Source organism: Engystomops pustulosus, chromosome 8, assembly GCF_040894005.1.
Source record: "Engystomops pustulosus chromosome 8, aEngPut4.maternal, whole genome shotgun sequence".
NCBI classification, from domain to species: Eukaryota; Metazoa; Chordata; class Amphibia; order Anura; family Leptodactylidae; genus Engystomops; species Engystomops pustulosus.
In genome coordinates this window covers 45,569,629-45,590,528 of record NC_092418.1, presented here as the reverse complement: position 1 = coordinate 45,590,528, position 20,900 = coordinate 45,569,629, and the positions used below count along the sequence as shown (strand labels likewise).

At 40.0% G+C, this 20,900-nt stretch overlaps 1 protein-coding gene across 3 annotated transcripts in view; it reads right to left on the bottom strand.

Annotated features, from left to right (window-relative positions):
- The window catches only part of RHBDF1 (rhomboid 5 homolog 1), a 90,907-nt gene that overhangs the window by 46,083 nt on the left and 23,924 nt on the right, over positions 1–20,900 (bottom strand). Inside the window, exons 2-4 of one of the 3 annotated variants that reach the window (XM_072120809.1) lie at positions 7,191–7,326; positions 1,954–2,084; positions 1,640–1,750 (exon numbers count right to left, since the gene is read on the bottom strand). In XM_072120809.1, the coding sequence (XP_071976910.1) occupies positions 1,640–1,750; positions 1,954–2,084; positions 7,191–7,304 (356 nt within the window). In that variant the 5' untranslated portion in view covers positions 7,305–7,326. Of the gene's footprint in view, positions 1–1,639; positions 1,751–1,953; positions 2,085–7,190; positions 7,327–20,900 lie in introns of those variants that run through there. The other 2 variants (XM_072120810.1, XM_072120811.1) reach the window with 2 other exon arrangements.

The window sequence follows — 20,900 nt, the reverse complement described above, 5'->3', positions numbered from 1 at the left end:
TATGTAAGGTAAGATAGCTTGTATAATTCTCCAGCCATTCTTTATAAGGGAACAGTATAAAATAATTTAATAAATAAAAAATGCTGCTGCTTGAACCAGCCATCAGCCGCCATCTTATATACAAAGTCCATGGGACTGCAGAGAAACTTTTTCCGGAAGGCAGACAGGGGGAGCACGCCAGAATTGGTTAATAAAATTAATGTTGCATGCAGTTAACGAATGTGATTGGCCTGCCTAAATAAATGATTTTTAAGAGCATGTTTAAAGCTTTGGGGGTTGGCTATTAGTCTGATAAACCAGGGTAGGGCATTCCAGAGAATTGGTGCAGCCCTGGAGAAGTCCTGGAGACATGAATGGTAAATTCGAATTAAGGAAGAGATTAATCTAAGATCACTGGCAGAACGAAGAGCACATGTTGGACTGAGATGAGAGAAGAGAGGTAGGGGGTGCACTGTTATAAAGAGCTTTGTGGATGAGAGTTATTAATTTAAACTGTATTCGGAAAAGCTATTGTAAAAATGTGAAAAGTAGGCACACAATATATCCATGGTCACATTGTATGTATGCTTCAGGGACAGTTAACATTAGGGGTCATTATAGGATCACCCTGAGACCACAGTAGGCTTTAATGGGACCTCCCCATATTCTAATTGCATCATGTTTGACTTTGAAGATAAGGTTATATAGACCTATCCCCTCCCCTGTGAGCAGGCTGTGACCTGGAAAGGGTGCACTGATTATACTGTTTGCACATTGTTTGACTCCATTCTCTGCTTTCAGTAATGCACACTAAGATTCTGTTTTATCAAATTACACTTCTCTTTATAACATGATTACAAGATTTCCATCAGTTTTCTTAACAAAAAGAATTTCAGGTCAATTCTATGCTGACTACTAACAGAAAGACGAAAAAAGTTTTGTACATTTATTTCTCACACTCTATACCCTACTCCCAATTAACAATGGTAAGTCACACAGTCCCACTACCTATCCATCAAGATGAAAATAACCCCCCCATATAAAGCACATACCCATGCAAACATCATGGCTAATGCACAAATATTCTAAAGTATAACAAAGTCTTCCACCTACATTCAGGACTCATTCTTTGTATTTAAAGGAAACTTACCAATAGGAATCTACTATCAGAAGTAGATCTGATGGTAGATTTCTCCTGCCTGCGTCTTCCCTAATCTGTAATTTAATAATTCTGGAACCTAACTTCCTAACTTGTTAAAAAACTTTATTTTTGTAATATGTAAACTAACTGCAGAGGCTACTGGGGCTCCCAGTGCCGGACAGACTAGTACACGCCCCAGGAGCCTCTATGGAGGAGTAATGAGAATAAAGTTATAATAAAATATAATAAGAGACAGTAATGTAGGAACAATTATGTATTGCATTTCCATTAAATCTTTTTATAACTGTAAATGACCGATTTCAAAAGGTCTGGGAAAGTTTGGTGTTCAGAGTGTAATTTAGACTTTTATTAACAGACATGCAAAAAAGAAAGTAAATTCACACCAAACCCTCTCTTCGTTAGCCATGACAGTCTAGTAGTATTTTACTATTGGAAAAATCCCTCCAAAATATCTAACCATGCGGGAAAACAGCACTCTACATGCAATCCACAAACTACCTGCAAAAAAAGGTAGATATTGTTTGCCGTTTCCTATAATAGATAGGTCTCCTGCGAGCCAGGTGCCCCTTAACTGGCATAGTACTGATCTTGTCAAATGTGACATGCTTCCTTCCAGGAAAAATACAAGAGAAATACTGGTAAGTGTACTGTATAATACAAGTGCAATACTAAATCCTGTACAATATGTTATGAACAAAGCATATGGTTCTCTAAGGGTATAATATTTATGAAGTGCACAAGAATACAAGGTATTCCGTGCTGTAATATATACCCGTCCCGATACTCTCACTTTGTTTACCACCAATTCTTACCTTTTTATTGTCTGGGTGATTGAGGTCTGTCGTTGTAAGATTGGCCGCTTTGGGTCATTGGGAGGTGAAGGGATTCTTGTATTCTCCACTGGCATACTCACGCTTCTTAGATACGTCTGGCGCTTGAAGGGCTGAAAGAATAAACGTCTTTATTTTGAGAAGCCAAATTTGTTAATCTTTATGACATATAATATAAAAAAAATAGTTATCCATAAAGGAGGTAAGAGAAATGATGTCATGTTAAAAGGGGATTTCCAGGATTTAAAAACAAAAATGTTATACAGTAGAAAAAGTGTTATTCACCCAGAAAATATTGCAAGTACGGTATTTAATTTAATGATTTAAAACAATATCTCTTTTAAATAATTATACAGGCAGTCCCCGGGTTACATACAAGATAGGGTCTGTAGGTTTGTTCTTAAGTTGAATTTGTATGTAAGTCGGAACTGTAGATTTTATCATTGTAATCCCAGCCAGAACTTTTTTGGCCTCTGTGACAATTGGATTTTAAAAATGTTGGGTTGTCATAAGAATCAATATTAACACTAAAGCTTCATTACAGACACCTGTGATAACTGTTACAGCTGATCATTGTAGCCTAGGACTAAAACACAATAAATTACCAATATCCAGAGGTCTGTTTGTAACTAGGGGTCGTATGTAAGTCGAGTGTTCTTAAGTAGGGGACCGCCTGTAATCATCATCTCTAATAATCTCTATTAAAATACAGCGTTATCTACAGACACCATGATATGGTGTCTATTGTCTTACAGAGGTTGCAGGTTGCATTAACACCTATACATGTGTCAAAGACACTTGTGCAAACAGTTGTTCTCCTTGAAAAAGTATCATGTGTATTAGTAGGCTTCATACTTTCCTGTGCAAGATCGCAACGAGTGGCAGCACCACTCAGTAGAAGAACTGGTGCAGTGGCAACACAGCCAGTAACAAAGCTAATTACACACTATTCGGCTAAATTCACACACATGTGTACCCGCCGTACCGTAGCACAGTGGGCACGCTTCGGCGCTGGGGAGAGGAGGAGGGGGGAGCACTTCTCCCCCCTGCCCTTCCCCACAGAGATATTTGTGCTTTATGTGTACTCTATGTTGTGTGTGCTGTATGCATGTATTCTATATTGTATGTACATAGGTGTGTGCAGTATGTAAGCTTCATATCTCACTTTTATAAGGAAATATCATACAGAATCACAACATATCTTTAAAATGCAGGGCCGCAGTGTATCCCACTGTACCTCTCTCATACAGTGGGATATGTTGTCTGGTTCAGCTTCTCCCCTTGAAAGAGTTTGGAGGAGTTAAAATTGGCAGCAGCTTTTGAATTTCTGCACCGATGTTCTGGGTGACTCCCAAGTGATGGACACCCATAGAGTAGTCACAGCGATGCCATACAGTGAGATCCATCCCCTATAGCCTTTAATGGCCTCTGCTGAGCCTATACGTCTCTATGTCTCCCTTCAGCAGAAAGCAGGATGATATAGCGCAGACTGCTACATTTTTGGGAGGATTCCTGACCTATCCTTAAATAGAGTACTTCAACTTAACCAACTGAGTCCTTCCAGTTTGGCTCCTTTTTCCCAAAAGCGGGAGAAGGAACAGACATGGTTGCTGCTGATGTTTTGCCTTTCTGCCGAGTGTTGGAACTGGCCATATTTGTACAATTACATCACTTGGAAAGCACCCTCATTGTATGTTCAGCGGAGGCTGGGGATGAATGTAATAAGTTGCATCCATCCCCCGTGGCCTCTAATTTCTGATGCAAACTCACCTTGTATTCATCTGTAACCGAAAATCTATCTATCAATATCAATCTGTTTATAACATGTTATACATATAACTACAGATATATTGCTGTGTACAATATGTTCAGTTCCCCCTGCTCTATGACATGCTGCCTGCAGATAGGGCCCTACATCATTCTACTCAGCTTCTCCTGCTCTATAACATGCTGCCTGCAAATCAGATACTTTGTACAATCTGTTCAGCTACTCCGCTCTCAAACATGTTGCACACAGAAAGGACACTATGTGAAATCTGAACAGCTCCTCCTGCTCTATAACATGTTGTCTGCAAAATGGGTACCATATAAAATCTGCTCAGCTCTTCCTGCTGAATAACAATTTGCCTGTCTGTAGACCACAATAAACAGACTGCACTCCTCTTGTACCATGCGGCCAGAAGATAGAATACTATAAAACAAACTGCTCATCTCCTCTTGCTCTATATCATACAGCCAGCAGATAGAACACTATACACAAACTGATCATCTCCTCTTGCTCTATAACATGCAGCCAGCAGATAGAACACTATACACAAACTGATCATTGTAACCCCAGCCAGAACTTTTTTGGTCTCTGTGACAATTGGATTTTAAAAATGTTGGGTTGTCATAAGAATCAATATTAACACTAAAGCTTCATTACAGACACCTGTGATAACTGTTACAGCTGATCATTGTAGCCTAGGACTAAAACACAATAAATTACCAATATCCACAGGTCTGTTTGTAACTAGGGCTCGTATGTAAGTCGAGTGTTCTTAAGTAGGGGACCGCCTGTAATCATCATCTCTAATAATCTCTATTAAAATACAACAAACATGTTGCACACAGAATGGACACTATGGAGCAGATTTATCAAGCTGTCTGAAAGTCAGAATATTTCTTGTTGCCCATGGAAATAAATCACAGCTCCCCTTTAAAATATTCATGAGCACTGGTAAAATGAAAGCAGAGTTGTGATTGGTTGCCATGGGCAACTAGAAATATTCTGAATTTCAGACAGCTTGATAAATCTGCTCCTATGTGAAATCTGAACAGCTCCTCCTGCTCTATAATGGTGTCTGCAAAATGGACACCATTTAAAATCTGCTCAGCTCTTCCTGCTGAATAACATGCTCTATAACATGCAGCCAGCAGATAGAAAACTATATACAAACTGCTCATCTCCTCTTGCTCTATAACATACAGCCAGCAGATAGAACACTATACACAAACTGATCATCTCCTCTTGCTCTATAACATGCAGCCAGCAGATAAAACACTATATACAAACTGATCATCTCGTCTTGCTCTATAACACGCAGCCTGCAGATTTGATTTCCGTACAAACTGATCATCTCCTCCTGCTGTATAAGATGCTGCCTGCAGGTTGGACACACTATAATAAACTGACTGCTTCTCTCCTCTTGCTCTATAAAATTACACTGCATTTTAATGGAGACGATTTCTCTTTAACAACAACCATTTTACTTTTAAGGCAGCTATATTCATTTCATCTTTGCTCAGCTGTCCTGCATAGATCAATTACTGAAACTGTATGAACAAAGAAAAAGGTCCTATTTAAGAAATATACTGAATATTATTCAGATTTTACAATCATGCCACACTCACAACCTGCAGATTATCATTAGGAAGAACTCTTGTGCCTCCTATTAAAAACCCCCAAAAACCTCCTCTGTCAATAACTTCAACCTAACAACCTCTATTATCATTCACAGTAACCACATAGAGAAACTTGGAGGAAATCAGAAAGAATGCAAGGTAGGTTCCAACCATCAAACCGCACTCACGGAGGACTCTTATGTGAGATCGCCTGGGCAGATGAAAGGTCCAACCAGTCTTCCTAGAATTGTGAAGGCAGCACTAAGCCGTGTATACGCTGCCTGGTATTGTCCTAGCACTTGTTTACCAGCTTTGCTCCACACTAATTTAGTGTATCATTCTGTACATCCATTATATTATACAACAAAAGTCCATTAATAGTTGTTTCTTCCTAAATTATTTTTCATTTATCAAGATCTGGTGTAAGTGATGGAAAACATTATACAAACACTTCAATGGAAATCTGTTGACTTGCTCACTCCTTTTCCAATATTAGCATTTGTTTTTAAGAACCTATTTCCTCTCTTTGTCCAGGGTACCAGACTGAGTGCTAGCACACTTCTATAGAGACTGGGGGATGGGAGGGGATGTTATATTTTTAAAAATACAAGTCAAGGGCTTGTAAAGCTCACAAATTATCAGTCTAAGAGCAACTTGAGAAAAGTATCCAACTAACTTGGAAGTCCACTTCTTCCATTCTTACAAAGAGGTCACACATTTTTTATCTTGTGCTATAGACTTATAAGCCAAACCCCATTAAAAGCATTAATAAGAGGTAGGAGCTCTAATAGTAGCCATTCAATAAATTCTTCCATTTCTTTAATTTCTTAAAGGACATCTACCACTAGGATAAAAGACTGTATGCTAATGAGACTAGATTGGAGGAGATTTAACAATGTAAGACTACGCCCCTTTTTGGACAAATCAGAGAAGTGCCTAAGAATGGGATAAAACCCTAAATGTAGCGAAAGGCATACCCCATAATTCTGGCACAAACAGCTTGACAAATCTCTCCCAATGTAGCATTCTATATGTCCATTTCTATTATTTAGGTCCAGTCTATTATTACAATATGGGCTATATACATCTGCACGGTTGAAATTCTAGGTGGTGCAGCCACATTCAAGGCCCAGACCTAAAGGGGTACTGGTACAAATTTTACATTGGGGCCTCAGCAGTTATGCCTGTCTACCTGTATGTACAATAAATAATACTAAGAGAATACTGCTGTCTACAGAAAAAGAATTGGAATGTATTGTTTATATGTGGGGGGGGGAGCCTTTAAAATAGACTCAAGCCTGCTCCCTGCATGTGCTGATAGGATCTAAGCAATGCTCCTCAGCTATTACTGGAAAGTGAAGTCACCCTAAGCATACAGCTCTACAAGAAAAACAAGGTTTCATGCTTTGTAGCCACAATCGTCACACATTTCCTGGAAAAGAAATGTAGGTAGTAAAATATATATGGACAATTTCTTATAAAAACATTTTTCATCAATGCAAATTGAATGTCAGGCAGGATCCATTATCCATTCCATGCTAACCCTTGACTTTACTCATTAGCTAATGTGACGTTCTCTGTGGAGACTATCCTATACAGGTCCACGCTATCTCTGAAGAAGTATGATGGAGTCACATGTAGTCACACTTCTATGTGTTTTACAGCTCTTACACTTTTATTCAATGTGAATCATAAGCATCAATGACAGACAAAACATACAGACCTTGTCATCTCCATTCATGTGCATTGACCTTTACATAGTCCTGTACTGACTGAACTTATTAACAGTGAAAAACAGTAAATGACATTGCGTATAAAGAAGTATGACGTCTTACCGGAACAAAGACTGGCTCCTCGCTCGTAGTAGTTACAGATGGGATTTCTAATTTTAACCATGGTGGCTTCTTTCTTTGTAAACTGCTTGTACTGTCCCGACGCCCTTCATCCATCTTTGTTTTTTCTGCTCGCTACCTAATGTATAGAAAATAAAATATTCTCAATATTGAGGGTATAAACAAAAGTATTTATTATTAGAAAATATAAGAAAGGTTTTACTATACAACAGCCTCCAAGTTTCAGAACTATTGTTATATTTTTGAACTTTATGCAAAATGACTATCACACATACACTATAATTGATAACAATATTCTGCAATGCATTTAGCTGAGTTACCCTATAAGATCTGAAAGTCTTGTGTAAGATTACCAATCTTTTTGTGGTGTAATTACAATGGCGAATTATTCTTTTCTTCTGTCCTTGCTAACTCACCTTTTAAAAAAGACATCATCAAAAAGGGATCTACCAGCAGGAGATTACTGTAATCATACCCTCACGTGTATTGTGGATAGGAGCAAGACTGTAAAAATGCATTTATATTCCAGGATTGTAGCTGGACTTGGTGCACTTATATGTGAAACGTCTCTACTGCATACAGCACTGGGAGGAACTGAAAAGAGGACTGTATGAAGCGATCGAACAAAAGAGAAGTGTGAGGGGCCTCTCCCACTATGCCAAGTCCAGCTACAATCCAGATACATTTTTCACAGTCCTGCTGCTACCACGGTGGCTGAGTGGGTAGCACTTCTGCCTTGCAGTGCTGGAGTCCTGGGTTCAAGTCCCATCCAGGTCAACATCTGCAAAGAGTTTGTATGTTCTCTCCGTTTTTGCATGGGGGTCCTCCAGTTTCCTCCCACACTCCAAAACATACTGCTGGGTTGTTTAGATTGTGAGCTCCATGGGGACAGGGACTGATTTGGCAAGCTCTGTGTAATCTGTAGGCGCTATATAAATAAAGAATTATTATTCTTATGGTTGTACAAATCTCCAGGGCTGCTGCATAGGAACGCTCTAAACTTGGTCTTCCAACAACAGCATTATGCTTGACCATACTATATATGTTCTATACTTTGAGTGAGAATCTTATCCTTTGCTATCTTTAGTTACTTCATCCCAGCCACCTTGATGTGTACTATGTTTAGTGGCAAACTTATGCCCTACTGGGACATCTTTATTTAGACATCTTTTTTGCAACTATAGCTATAACCAGCATTTATATTTTATCTACAATTGTATTTATATATTTTGTCCTATAGGTACTTTTGTCATTGTTGTTCTCAATATATAAGTTGAGTTTTGTGAGTTGAAGTCATATTTTACATTTTGCATCATATTGTGCAGTGCACTATGATAGAGGTTGAGATACATTACCAAATTCCCCTTGTTTTTGGTTGTCTATGAACATTTTTAATTGTTTGTAATATGATTACCTTGCAAGGACACAAAAAATGTCTAATTCTTTAAATAACCAATAAAGACTTGCTCTTTTATTTATTCTATATCCTTACAGGATTCCTAGGAGATACAGTGAGAGTCCAGTCCTGTGGGTCTATATACAATATACTATATACACAAATAGAAAAAGCTGTCAATTACTGTGTGTGACAAAAGCAGCATTGGCACTGTCTCTCCCAGAAGTCCTACTATCACCTGAACTGAAGACTATTCTGTAATGTCTGGCATGCACGCGACGGAAATTGGGGGGCGTGGCCGAACGAAAACCCGACGGATTCGGAAAAACCGCCGCATTTTAAAAAAAAATCTGTCGCGGAGCTTGCACTTACCTTCACTCAGCCCGGCTCGGTGAACTCCAGTGCGTTCCGATGCTGTTAAGCGCAGCAGCGCCACCTGGTGGACGGCGGAGGAACTACCTTAATAAATGAATGGACCGGGTATGTAAATCTGCCCCATAGTGTCTGTATATACCCCCTGATATTGAATAAAGATTATTATGATTATTAAAAAAAAGAACAATATTGACAATATTTAAAAGGAGTATAAATAAAAAGATTATCCTTATCGAGTTATTCTTACAACACATATGAGTGTAGATGTGTTACATAAACGTATGTAAGGCTATAGAATGGAGGTTTAACGGAATTGAACATATCAATTAAAAATCCGATTGACATCAATGCAAATTTAATGTCAGGCAGGATCCATTATCCATGCATGCTTTTCAAACTGAGGAAAACTACTGAAGCCTGCTTCATTTTTTACGTCCAAATAACGCATGGATAACGGATTCCTGCCTAAAAGGAACATAACGGAGGACATAAAATTTACATTGATGTCAATGAGATTTTTAGATTATTTTTTTTTTTAGATTTTTTAATTTACATTTATTTTTTACTTTTTAGAGGGAGGTATGGATCGGTAATGTGAAATGCACCTAATATGTATGTACCGTATATTATTTTACAATGTACTGTAGATGTCCGGTGTATGTCATTCTTCATATGACACCATAGAAACTGTTAAAGACTTGTTATCCTCAGACACAAAGACGTGTGTATTTCCTGGAGAGGAATTAGAAGTACACCTGTAGCAGGAGAGAACATGATCGATCTCATTCCAGCAGACAGCAAGAAGAATTGTTTTACTTAAAGCAATTGCACGAGGAAACAATAGATCATTTGACAGGAACCTCTTTACAATCCATCCCATCCTATAATACTATTGAGAAGATGACTCCTGCATGGCATCCACCTTCATGTCTCACAATGGACACATTGTATACAAGCTGGTACATGACCTGAAATCTGCTGCTTAATCTTCCTCCAAACTGGTTGTTCTTGTTGCCACACAAGAATTGTTAAGTGTTGAGCTCTCCCAATGAATGTTTCAGGGGTAGGTGATTTACACACATACATCGCTCACATCCTTACACTGTCACTATTCCCTCCTTAACACCTCCTCACATTCTCCTTACAAAACCACTTTAACGGATACATTATACGACTTTATCACCTAAGTCACAGCCGGATATAATAGAATGACAAGGACATATTTTAATAAGAAAGCTATAAACCAGAACCACGAGCAAACCAAGCCCTTGTACGAGCAGGAGGGGGGACCGGATCAGGGGGATCCCATGGGGTATAATAGCAGAGAAAGGAAGAGATGAGAGCCAATGGCAGGAAAATATATACTGGAAGTGGGGGTGGAAATGAGGGGGATGGGGTCAAGGCAACACTGTACAAACAAGAGTCTAAAAAATGACAAAACAAGCTCTGGAGATGATTTGTATATCCAAGGGTTGGTATTGCACTTTATTAGGTATAACTTCCATAATGGATCTGATGGGTTTCCACATATATTCTCCTGTATTCACCCTTGTATATTGACTTGTTCACACTCTACCTAGAAAGCTAAAACACAACTAATCATCATCTTATTGTCAAATAAATCAGATTGGATTATAAGGCCTGTAAATCTACCCATGTTATATGTTTAGTAGAGCAGATAAGGTGGGCTGCCACAACACAAATCTCATTTTACGAGCCAAAATTGTACCAATTACACATGTCAAGCCGAGGTTTGTACAGCTATTGGGGTATCCTGGGGCTGTGCTGTTGTTTTTTAACTTTTTGAGAAATGTAGAGCATAATGTAGTGACTATAAAACAAAATAGCCATCCTTTACAGTACTGTAGTAGGAGTGGAAAATTAATGTTAGGAGTATAGATGGTAGGGACAATTATATGATATGCCAGTAATGTGTATATTAACTCGGTTGAATATAACAAATATAATAAATTAAACAATGTTAAGATTGCCCTGAAAGATCTATGTGTTGTCACAGTAACAGACAACAAAGTAATCCTGTGTAGTCAGCCTGCAGTTAAAGTAAACCTCAGATTTAAAAATTTAACTATACACATTCCAACAATGTACAGTAAACATATTGAAGCACATTTACTTACCCATCCGGAGGAGTTCACAGAAAATGCGTTGTCCGATTCACTAAGATTGTGCGCCCGATATCCTGCATGTGTCATTTCACCGCTCAGGTCCGCAGGAGTTCACCTTCTTCTTCCTGGTGCAAGTAAGTGCTTGATCTTGTGACACAATTTGAAAGTTAAATCCTGCACTCAGACCGAATGCCTCCCAATTTCTGTCGCATGAAAGCCGGGGCAGCTGCACCACAATCCGATCACGTGCAACACAATCCCCTATTAAATAGCTGTCACAGTCATGCAAAACCCGGAAACATTGGAAAGTCCGATGAAGGTGCGTCCGCGGACCCTTAGTATATAAACCCCATTGTGTGCAAAACCCAAGAAATCCTCCCCAGGTAGATGCTGGATCCTAGTGGGCTATGTTTGAAGATGCCATGACCATATGATCAGACTTCTCCAACGCAGAAGGCTAAACACACGGTCATGACATTATCAAACATTCAGTTTGTCCCTCTCTCGAAGGCCTTTCACACAGACTCTCTGGAGCACCCAGCTGCGGTACGGTGAGCACACATTGTTACTGTACCGTACCATCACTGGGAAAAAGATAGAGCAAGCTCTATCTTTCCTTGTAAGTACGACTGGGTACAATGCCCCGCTATGCAGAGGGGAGAGCAGCGCTCATCCCTCCCCCTCTCCAGGAATCTGGGGGGCGAGCCGTCGGACGATCCGACAGATTCGGACTGAGCGCAGGATTTAAAATTTACATTGTGTCGCAAGACAAACACTTACATGCCCCAGGAAGAAGAAGGTGAACTCTGTCGGACCTGAGCAGGAAAGCGACACATGCAGGAAAGCAGGCGCACGATCTTAGTGAATCGCGTCGGAGTCGACGATCATCGGACAATGCACAGCGAGGATCGCGACAGGACCGGGTAAAAGTAAATGTGCCCCAGTATGTCAAATGTCTCCTGAATATTAGAGGTGCACGTCTCTTAAAAAATGTCCATCTTTCGCTATCTGAAATAAGCACAGACCTGAACTATATTTTACATCACGTTGCAAATAACAATAAATCTGTTGGACTAATGGACATCACCTTTTTCAGTCAAACCCTGCTCAGATTTTTTGCCACTTTCCAAAATTGGGATGGTGGTAAAAAAGTTGCCAAAGTTTATATGTCCACAATACACGCAGGATTAATAGTAGAGAATAAGTAGAGTAGAAATAGTAGAGAATATGACTAAAGATCAAACTAATGTGGCTTGTTTGTAGCCTATAAACATGGATACAGTTAGGTCTGCTAAAGAATAGCTAATACAAAGGTTACATTTACAAAACTATTTCCAAAAATATTTCGTTATTCTTAGATGAATTGAACCAATGAAACAATTGGTTGCAAATAAATTCATAGCTTTCCAGACTTCCCTGTCCACGTGTATTAATAAAACTGTGCACACCTTTGTGCATGCAGAATAAATTTAGGTGACATATTTTTCCCATTCTTCATTTTGTTCTGGATATAACTGGATAGAACAGTGACATGTCAATATACAAGAGATAAAACTGTGGAAAAAGCCGGCATAACAGCCTGATGTGAAATACTAGTAACAGAATAACTGCTATGGATTCCTCCGTCTTGGATATGAACTATAACAGTACATGGGAAGCTTAGGACAACATTATGTCAGGGCATCACCATCCCATGAACTATATTTACTCTACACTTCCCACAAATGTCTCTGCAATGCCATCACTTTTTGTCTGGCATCGCTTTACACATCAAACAAGTGTTTATGTTTACTAGTCAGGGGACGTTAGGAGAAAATGCTGCAGGTGTTGAGTTTTTTGACTTTACAAAGCACTTTTCATCAATAAATGTGTAACAATAGGGGCAATGAGGGAACAATAACAGCATACCTTAAAGGAAATCCATCAAAATCAAGTATAGCAGGGGCTCCTAATGGTAGATCCAGGCACAGAAACTGTGGTAATCTTCTTATATTTGTTAGACATTGCCTCCTTCCTTCTAAAATCAACTTTTAAAATTAGATTAATGAGCCGGAAAGGCAATGGACGTGTTATCATAGCCCCTCATGCTGTAGATTCACAGGCAGATTCAGACCATGAATAAGACAGTCGAAACACGCCAGTCATTTGTCTGTCGATTATGATGATATATTCCTTAAGAAGTCAATAAAAATGGATTTCTTCACGTGATTTCAACCTGAGAGTTTGTGCCGGTCCGCTGTTTTTTTGTTCCATAGATTCACAGGCTGTTACATTCTGAAGGAGGACTTTGCCCTCACACTGTGTGCTCCCTGCTACCGTGATTACAAGTGCAGGGGGAGGGAGAGACAAAGAAGTGCTACCGCAGTGTAACAGCCTGTGAAGCTAGATCACAGAGGGCTGCTGTAACATACCTGTAGCCCTTCAGGCTCATTAGCATAACAGTACATGTTTATTTTAGAAGGGAGGAGGCCATGGATAATAAATATAAGAAGATCACCACGGTGCCTGGATCTATGAGTAAGTGTCTCTGGTTTATCATCCTTGACTTTGATGGTGGATTTCTTTAAAGTGATTCATGACTGAGAATATAATAATTTTTGGGAATTTGCTTGACAAAGTTATCTGGGAACTGACAATTATACTATGGTTAGGGAAGGTCATCATCAGGAGACCATATTCTTTGGATAAGTGGTCAACAGCATCATATAATGTAAAGTGCCTGTGCTTGATACTGCAGCATAGTTAAGACTGCCATGGGCCCTGGGCTGTATGAAAATCGGGCCCCTCGTGTGTCTAATTTTTCTAATGGCTTGATTTACTACCTACATACAATACCAAAACTAAGCTCCCTGGATCTGTCCACTTTCAGTTCTGCAGTTTAGCTCTTTTGGATGACCATCATATATGCGTGTTGACAGCCACCACACATAAATGAGGATTTCAGGGCTAGAGGTTCCTCCTTCTATTGTCTCTTCACAGCAGTATCAAACTTGGTGGGTCGTTTGGGTGTCCATTGCCTTGTAGAAGCGTTGTGCCACATACTGCCACCCCAACCACCCATATTATATCCCCCTACAGGGAATATAATATAACTCTGACCAAGCAACGGCTTGAAAATGCGCTAGGAAGCGCGAAGCGGCCCGTCGCCAGGTCCCGCACCTCCCCTGTACCATGCACCCGAAATAAAGGATTCATCCACAGTTTGGTGAGTGCCGCACGTTTTTTCTTATGCTTGAAGATTATCAGGACTATATACTTTTGGCAGAGCACCACCACCAAGTGTTGTTACACGATAGCTCTTTGTCTTGGACTGTGCCGCGGATTTTGCTACTGTCCGGTATTGGCTGTGAATGCCTTGAATCTTTTGGATTGTGCCAAGTGTTTCTGTGTTACTTCTGTGACTAACACTTTAGTGTGTTGTTGCTGACTCATTACTTTTGGATTGCAGACCGGACTCAGATTTCTCCAGAATATAGTAACCATACATATGGACAGGGTGCGAATTGATCTGTGTTTCCAGTGCTTCCCTATATGGCAGTAAACCAGGCATAAACCTTTGATCTTTATGGTACTAAAGTATGATGCAAATTAATATTTAGTTTCTTATCATCGGGGGAAAATAGTTGAGGAGCAAGGTAATCCACAGAATTACTCCATGGAAAAAAAAGAAATATTTTTACAGTTTTACCTTAATTGCCTGAAACACAACCTTTTTGGGAATATTGGTGCATTTTTTTCTGCACCTATGCCAGGGTGTTAAGAAGTTTGCCAGTATGTGTGTATTTAGCAATGTTCCTATGTATCTTTACAAGACAGATGCTTTCCTTGACTTGCACCAACTTCACCCCCTATTTCTGAGACTACCAAATATAATCAAGTATAAGTCGAGGTACCTAATTTTACCACAAAAAAATGGGAAAATGTATTGGATGTAATGTCTACAGCAGAGTGGCCCCCCTTAGTGTAATGTCTACAGCAGAGTGGCCCCCCTTAGTGTAATGTCCAGAGCAGAGTGCCCCCATAGTGTAATGCCCAGCAGAGTGCCCCATAAAAAAAATTGTTCTGAAAAACTTGGCTTACACTCCAAGTTGTAGGCGAAATCAAAGTACAACAGACCCATATTTACTTCCATACATGTTTTAAAATACACCAAAAAAAAGTGCCAACTGCAGACAACTTTGAAAAGAGGCAGCAGAAGTACAATGATACATGTTCCCCAATCTGTTATAATCGGCACTGAAAAGATGAATGCCGTTAAAGATGACAGCTAAATGATGTAACCTATGATAACAAGGACACAAAATCATGTTGCATATGCAAGAAGACCACACAAACCCAACCATGTGAAAGGAAAACACATTGTGGAAGCTTGTGGTTGACATAGTAGCTGCATGTGGTGCTTATGTCATGTGCTTTACTTGCTGCTAGAGAAATGTGTAGTCTTCAAAGACTGTTATTAGATAGGATTTTAGATTCTGTCCTAGACATTGACCTCTATGGTCACAACAACATTGTGTGGAGAGGTATGACAAAGATGTGTGCTGCTCTCCAGGACATTCAAAGAGCTGGCGTCTGTGGAGACTGTGTCACATGAAGCAGTGTGACATATCTAACATTGCGAGACTCCCGGGTCACCCACGCACCATGCCATCTCCGTTCAGGGAGTGACAGTATTATTAGGGAATTGCATGCATTTGTGCACTCCAAGGTAGTTGCTTCAAAGAGGAGCAGAGCAAATTTAGGGTTATCTAGTTTTTTCTTTTTATTTATAATTATTTCTAGTTTTAGTAAAATAAATTTTTTCTTTGTTTTAATTAATGCCTATTCTGCCTGCCAAGCAAATTATTTTGATATCCATTCCACACTTTATAGCTTTAAAGAGGACCTGTCACCCTAAAAAGCGCTCTAGGAGCTGCTTACTAAAGTAAGCAAGAACCTTCAGATACAGCTAGCAAACACTGCACTGCCATACCCTCAGAACGCCGGACCGAGGTTACAGGCTATGGCCTGGGAGGGGTGGTCTGGGGAAGAAGCAAAGGAGAGGGAAGCGCCTCAGACCGGCGTGAGCTTGGTCCAGCGTCCTGAGGGTACGGATAAAGCTAACAGTTTAACTGCTAATAACAGGATAGCGCTAGGAGCTGCTTACTTTAGTAGGGTGACAGGTCCCCTTTAAAGGGCTTCTAACCCAACATGTTTAACCCCTTAACGCTGAAGCCACTTTTCACCTTCCTGACACGGCCCAATTTTTCAAATCTGCCCTGTGTCACTATAAGTGGTTATAACTTTGAAACGCTTTAACATATCCAAGTGATTTTAAAATTGTTTTCTCGTGACACATCGTACTTCATGTTAGTTGAAAAATTTTGGTGGTATGCTTTGCATTTATTTATGAGAAAATCAGATATTTGGTGAAAATTTGGAAAAATTCTCGATTTTCGAACTTCAAAATGTTCTACTTTTTCCACACATAGTCATAACAGCAAAAAAACGTAATAACTAACATTCACCAAATGTCTACTTTATGTGGACCTGGTTTTTTATACATACTCTTATATTTGTAGGATGTTATGGGCCTTTGAACGTTAGGTGCAATTTTTCACATTTTCATAAAAAACCCCAAATCCTGCTATTGAGAGACCTGCTCAGGTTTCAAGTCACTTGAAAGGCCTAAATAAAAGTAAAACCCCATAAATTACCCCATTATAGAAATTACACCCCTCAACATATGTAAAACAACTTTTATGAAGTTTGTTAACCCTTTAATTGTTTTACAGGGGTTAAAACAAAATCGGATACAATTTTGAAAGTACATTTTTTTGGGCTAAATTTATGTGTTTTTCAAAAAATTTACAAATTCTCAGTGGATAAAATACCAAAACACGCCACAAAATTTGATACCCAATCCCTCCCGCATATAGCAATACCCCATATGTGGTGGTAACCTGCTGTACGGGCGCACGCCAGGGCATGGAGGGGAAGCTACACCATTCAGAGTAGATTATGCATTGTCACATTTTATTGGCTATACAATCTTTATTTTTTTAGCAATTCGGACATATAAGGGCTTATTTTTTGCGACATGAGATGCACTTTACAAATACTTCATTTTAATGGGTCATTAGCTTATTGATGAGATTTTATTAACTCTTGAATGTATGGGTGAAAAGAAAATTGTCAATTTTGGTTTCCTTTCTTTTTGTATTTTTTGGGGGTTTTACACCGTACAATAAAAATACTATAATATCTTTCTTCTACAGATCACTACGATTACGGTGATACCTCATTTATATAGTTTTTCATTTATTTTTACAATTTTACTGGAAAAAAACTAATATAGAGGAAATCTCATTTGTTTTTGCATCGCCATCTTTACGGAGATATAACGCTAATATTTTTCGGTTGACAGAGCTGGTTTAGGGCTTATTTTTTGCGTGTTGAGTTGTTCTTTTCAGTGATACCATTTTGGCGTACATAACTTTTTTGATCACTTTTTAGAACATTTTTGTGAAGAGATTCTATGAAAAATGGACATTTTTGGCGAGTTTTTCGTGTTTTGTTTTTACGGCGTTCACCGAGCGGGTCAAGTAATGTTACTAAGTTATTGTACAGATTGTTACGGACGCGGCGATACCAAATATGTGGGGTTTTTCTACTGATTTTGTGCTTTATTACTTTATTAGATATGTATAGGGAATGTTTGTGTTTAGGGGACTTTAACTTTATTTAATTAATTCTTTTTATTAATAAATGTATATATGAAGTGTTTTTAACATTTTTTTTTTTACTTTAACAGGTTGGCTTGAAAAAGCGATCCTCTGATCGCTTGTTCAAGCTCTTCTTCATATAATACAGTGTAATACAGATGTATTACACTGTATTATGTGACACACTAAGCATGCTGCGCATGCTCAGTGTGTCACAGACGGGTCCTGCCAGGAGGCAGGACCCAGCTCCCGGAAGAAGCTGCGTATCCCCGGGGCACTGGCAGACCCCGGGGATGACAGTGGGGGATCGGACCCCCCCCCGGTAAACCCCACAGGGGGGTCCGATTTGGCGCATGGGACCCTTGCACGCCGCGATCACACAAGACCGCGGCGTGAAAGGGGTTAATGCCCGCGATCGGAGGAAACTCCGATCGCGGGTACTAGAGACGGGTGCCAGCTGTAACATACAGCTGGCACCCCATGTTTCTGGTACCGGCTCCGTTTAGGAGCCGGTACCAGAAGCATGACGTAATAATACTGCAAATTGCGGGAACGCACCTCCCGCCATGCAGTATTATTATGTCAAATGTCGGGAAGGGGTTAAGTAAATATTTAATAGACATTATGATTAGTAAAGCGCTACAGAATATGATGCTGCTGTATAAACATGCCAATATTGTAGGCAATCTTAATGCAGTGTGTGGGATGTCCTATGGCAGTGGTGGTGAACCTATGGCACGGGTGCCAGAGGCGGCACTCAGAGCCCTTTTTGTGGGCACTCGGCCATCAACCCAGCACACCAGACAGGACTCAAAGAATCAAATGATGCAAATTTTCCATCTTGTCCTCAGGAGGCCAATATGATCGAACGTTGTTGAGGAACAGGGAGCAATAAGTTACTGCTTTAATTTTTGGTTGGCACCTCGCAATAAATAAGGGGGGTTTGGGTTGCAGTTTGGGCACTCGGCCGCTAAAAGGTTCGCCATCACTGTCCTATGGTATGTATGGCATATTTCCAGAGTATTACTACAGTGTGCAAGATGTCCTATAGTATGTATGGCATATGTCCAGAGTATTACTGTAGTGTGTGAGATGTCATATAGTATGTATGACATGTTTCCAGAGTATTACTACATCGCGTGGCATGCCATATAGTGTGTGACATGTGTCCATAGTAGTACAGTAGTGTGTGGCATGCCCCACAGTTTGCATAGTATGTGTGGCATGTGCCCAGTGTGTTAGTGATAAGTGTATTATATATTGTATAGGCAGACATTGTGCGCGTTCCTATATTTTTATGTTCAGATAATGACAATCCACAGCAAGGGGCTCAGTCACACTTCTGTAGTCACACTTCAGTAGAGAAGCATCTGCCGTGCCCGTAAGGAGCTTAAGCAGTTAAATAGCAGAAACTCTTGGATTCCCTTGCGACACTGGACAGTTCACCACATCACAAAGCATGTCACAAAACATCTGGTCCTGATCCTGTTAGCCAAAAGCAAGGAAACACAGCTGCCGGCTCTGCCTGGACGGTTTTGCCCAGGTTTCAGAATTTTAAGAAATTAAAAAAGGTCAGGACTTGGCACAAGAAGCAGAAAGCACTTAACCCACCTAAAATCAGACATTTTATCAGAAATATTATTGGATGTTTTTCCAGGAACTCTTGTGAACTGTACAAGAAAGTGGGGGAAGTTCAAAGGGCAAGGAGCCTGTTAACTGAGTAATCTGGTGCTATTATGAGGAATACTCTATTCAGTATGAGTAACGTGCTCCACCCAAAAACTTATGAAGTCATTGTACTGTCAGTGGTACGTACTTGGACTATTGATTCTACAAGGATTCAGTTTTGGGTGGGATATCTTGGTTTTACATGCTCAGGCTGCTACTATGCTATATGCATGGGCTAGTAGGAGTGAGGATGGAGAAGCAAACAGTAGAGAACTCGCTTTCCACTCGTGTATGAGGCAGAACAAATTGTCAAGGAGGGGACACATGTTGGATCATGTTCAAAAATCAAAAATGACATTTGCTATGGTAACAAAGTATCTCAACACCACAAGAATAAATTTAGTGGTAAAGTGCATTCTGCTCTACAACAGATTCTTTAGCTGTCTCTTTCAGAGGAAAGATCTAGTTCAAAATGTATATTCATTGTCAACATGAAAGGAGCTTTCACTTGACCGGGAAGGAGGCATTCACATTACTACCGAAATACCAAAATGATATTGGTAGGCTCATAGATCATGTGAATGTGAATGTGTCACTGTGTATTTGGGGCTTGTACATTATCTCATCCCACTTACTAACAGCGGCTATCGGCTGTCGACCCCTTGTAGTGCACAGTAGCTGATTCTGACAAATGTGCGGTTTGTAAGGAGGATTCTCAGGAAATCTCCTATGTACATAGGAGGTAAAGGTAAAGGCAACATCGTAATCATTTGCAAGCCCTTTGCAGGCAAAATAGTTTAGAATAGGAACAAACGAGATATCACTAGGGAAACCTATTTTAAAATTGTATGGACAATAACTTGTAAAAGTTTCTCCGGTATCTACTTAATAAAGCAATTGAGGATGTGTCTTGCTTTTCCATTTATTCTCAGTGTAAGAAACTGGACTAAGCTATTTCAAGCCGTCTCATAACCCCATAGGGCAGGGGTGGCGAACCTATGGCACGGGTGCCAGAGGCGGCACACTAAGCCCTGTCTATGGGCACCCAGACCATCACCCCAGAATGAAGTTCACCAGACAGAACTCAAAGAATCTGCCTGCAGAATCTTCCTACAATGATAGATGAATTTGCCCTCCTCTTTTCAACTTGGTTGGTGTCCTTGGGAAGCTGAAAGATTGAAAGTTGTCAATAAACAAAGAGAAATACATTGCTGTGCTGGCACTTTGCAATAAATAAGTGGCTTTTGGTTGAAGTTTGGGCACTGAGGCTCTAAAAGATTCGCCATCACTGCCATAGGGTGTGCCAGCGTATGATAACACCTCACCCCCTACTGCCACAGCAGATACATCATGAGGCTTAGACCTCATAAGGCTTCCCCGACAGACAAAACTCTGCCAAATCGTGCGCAGGCATGAAGGAGGA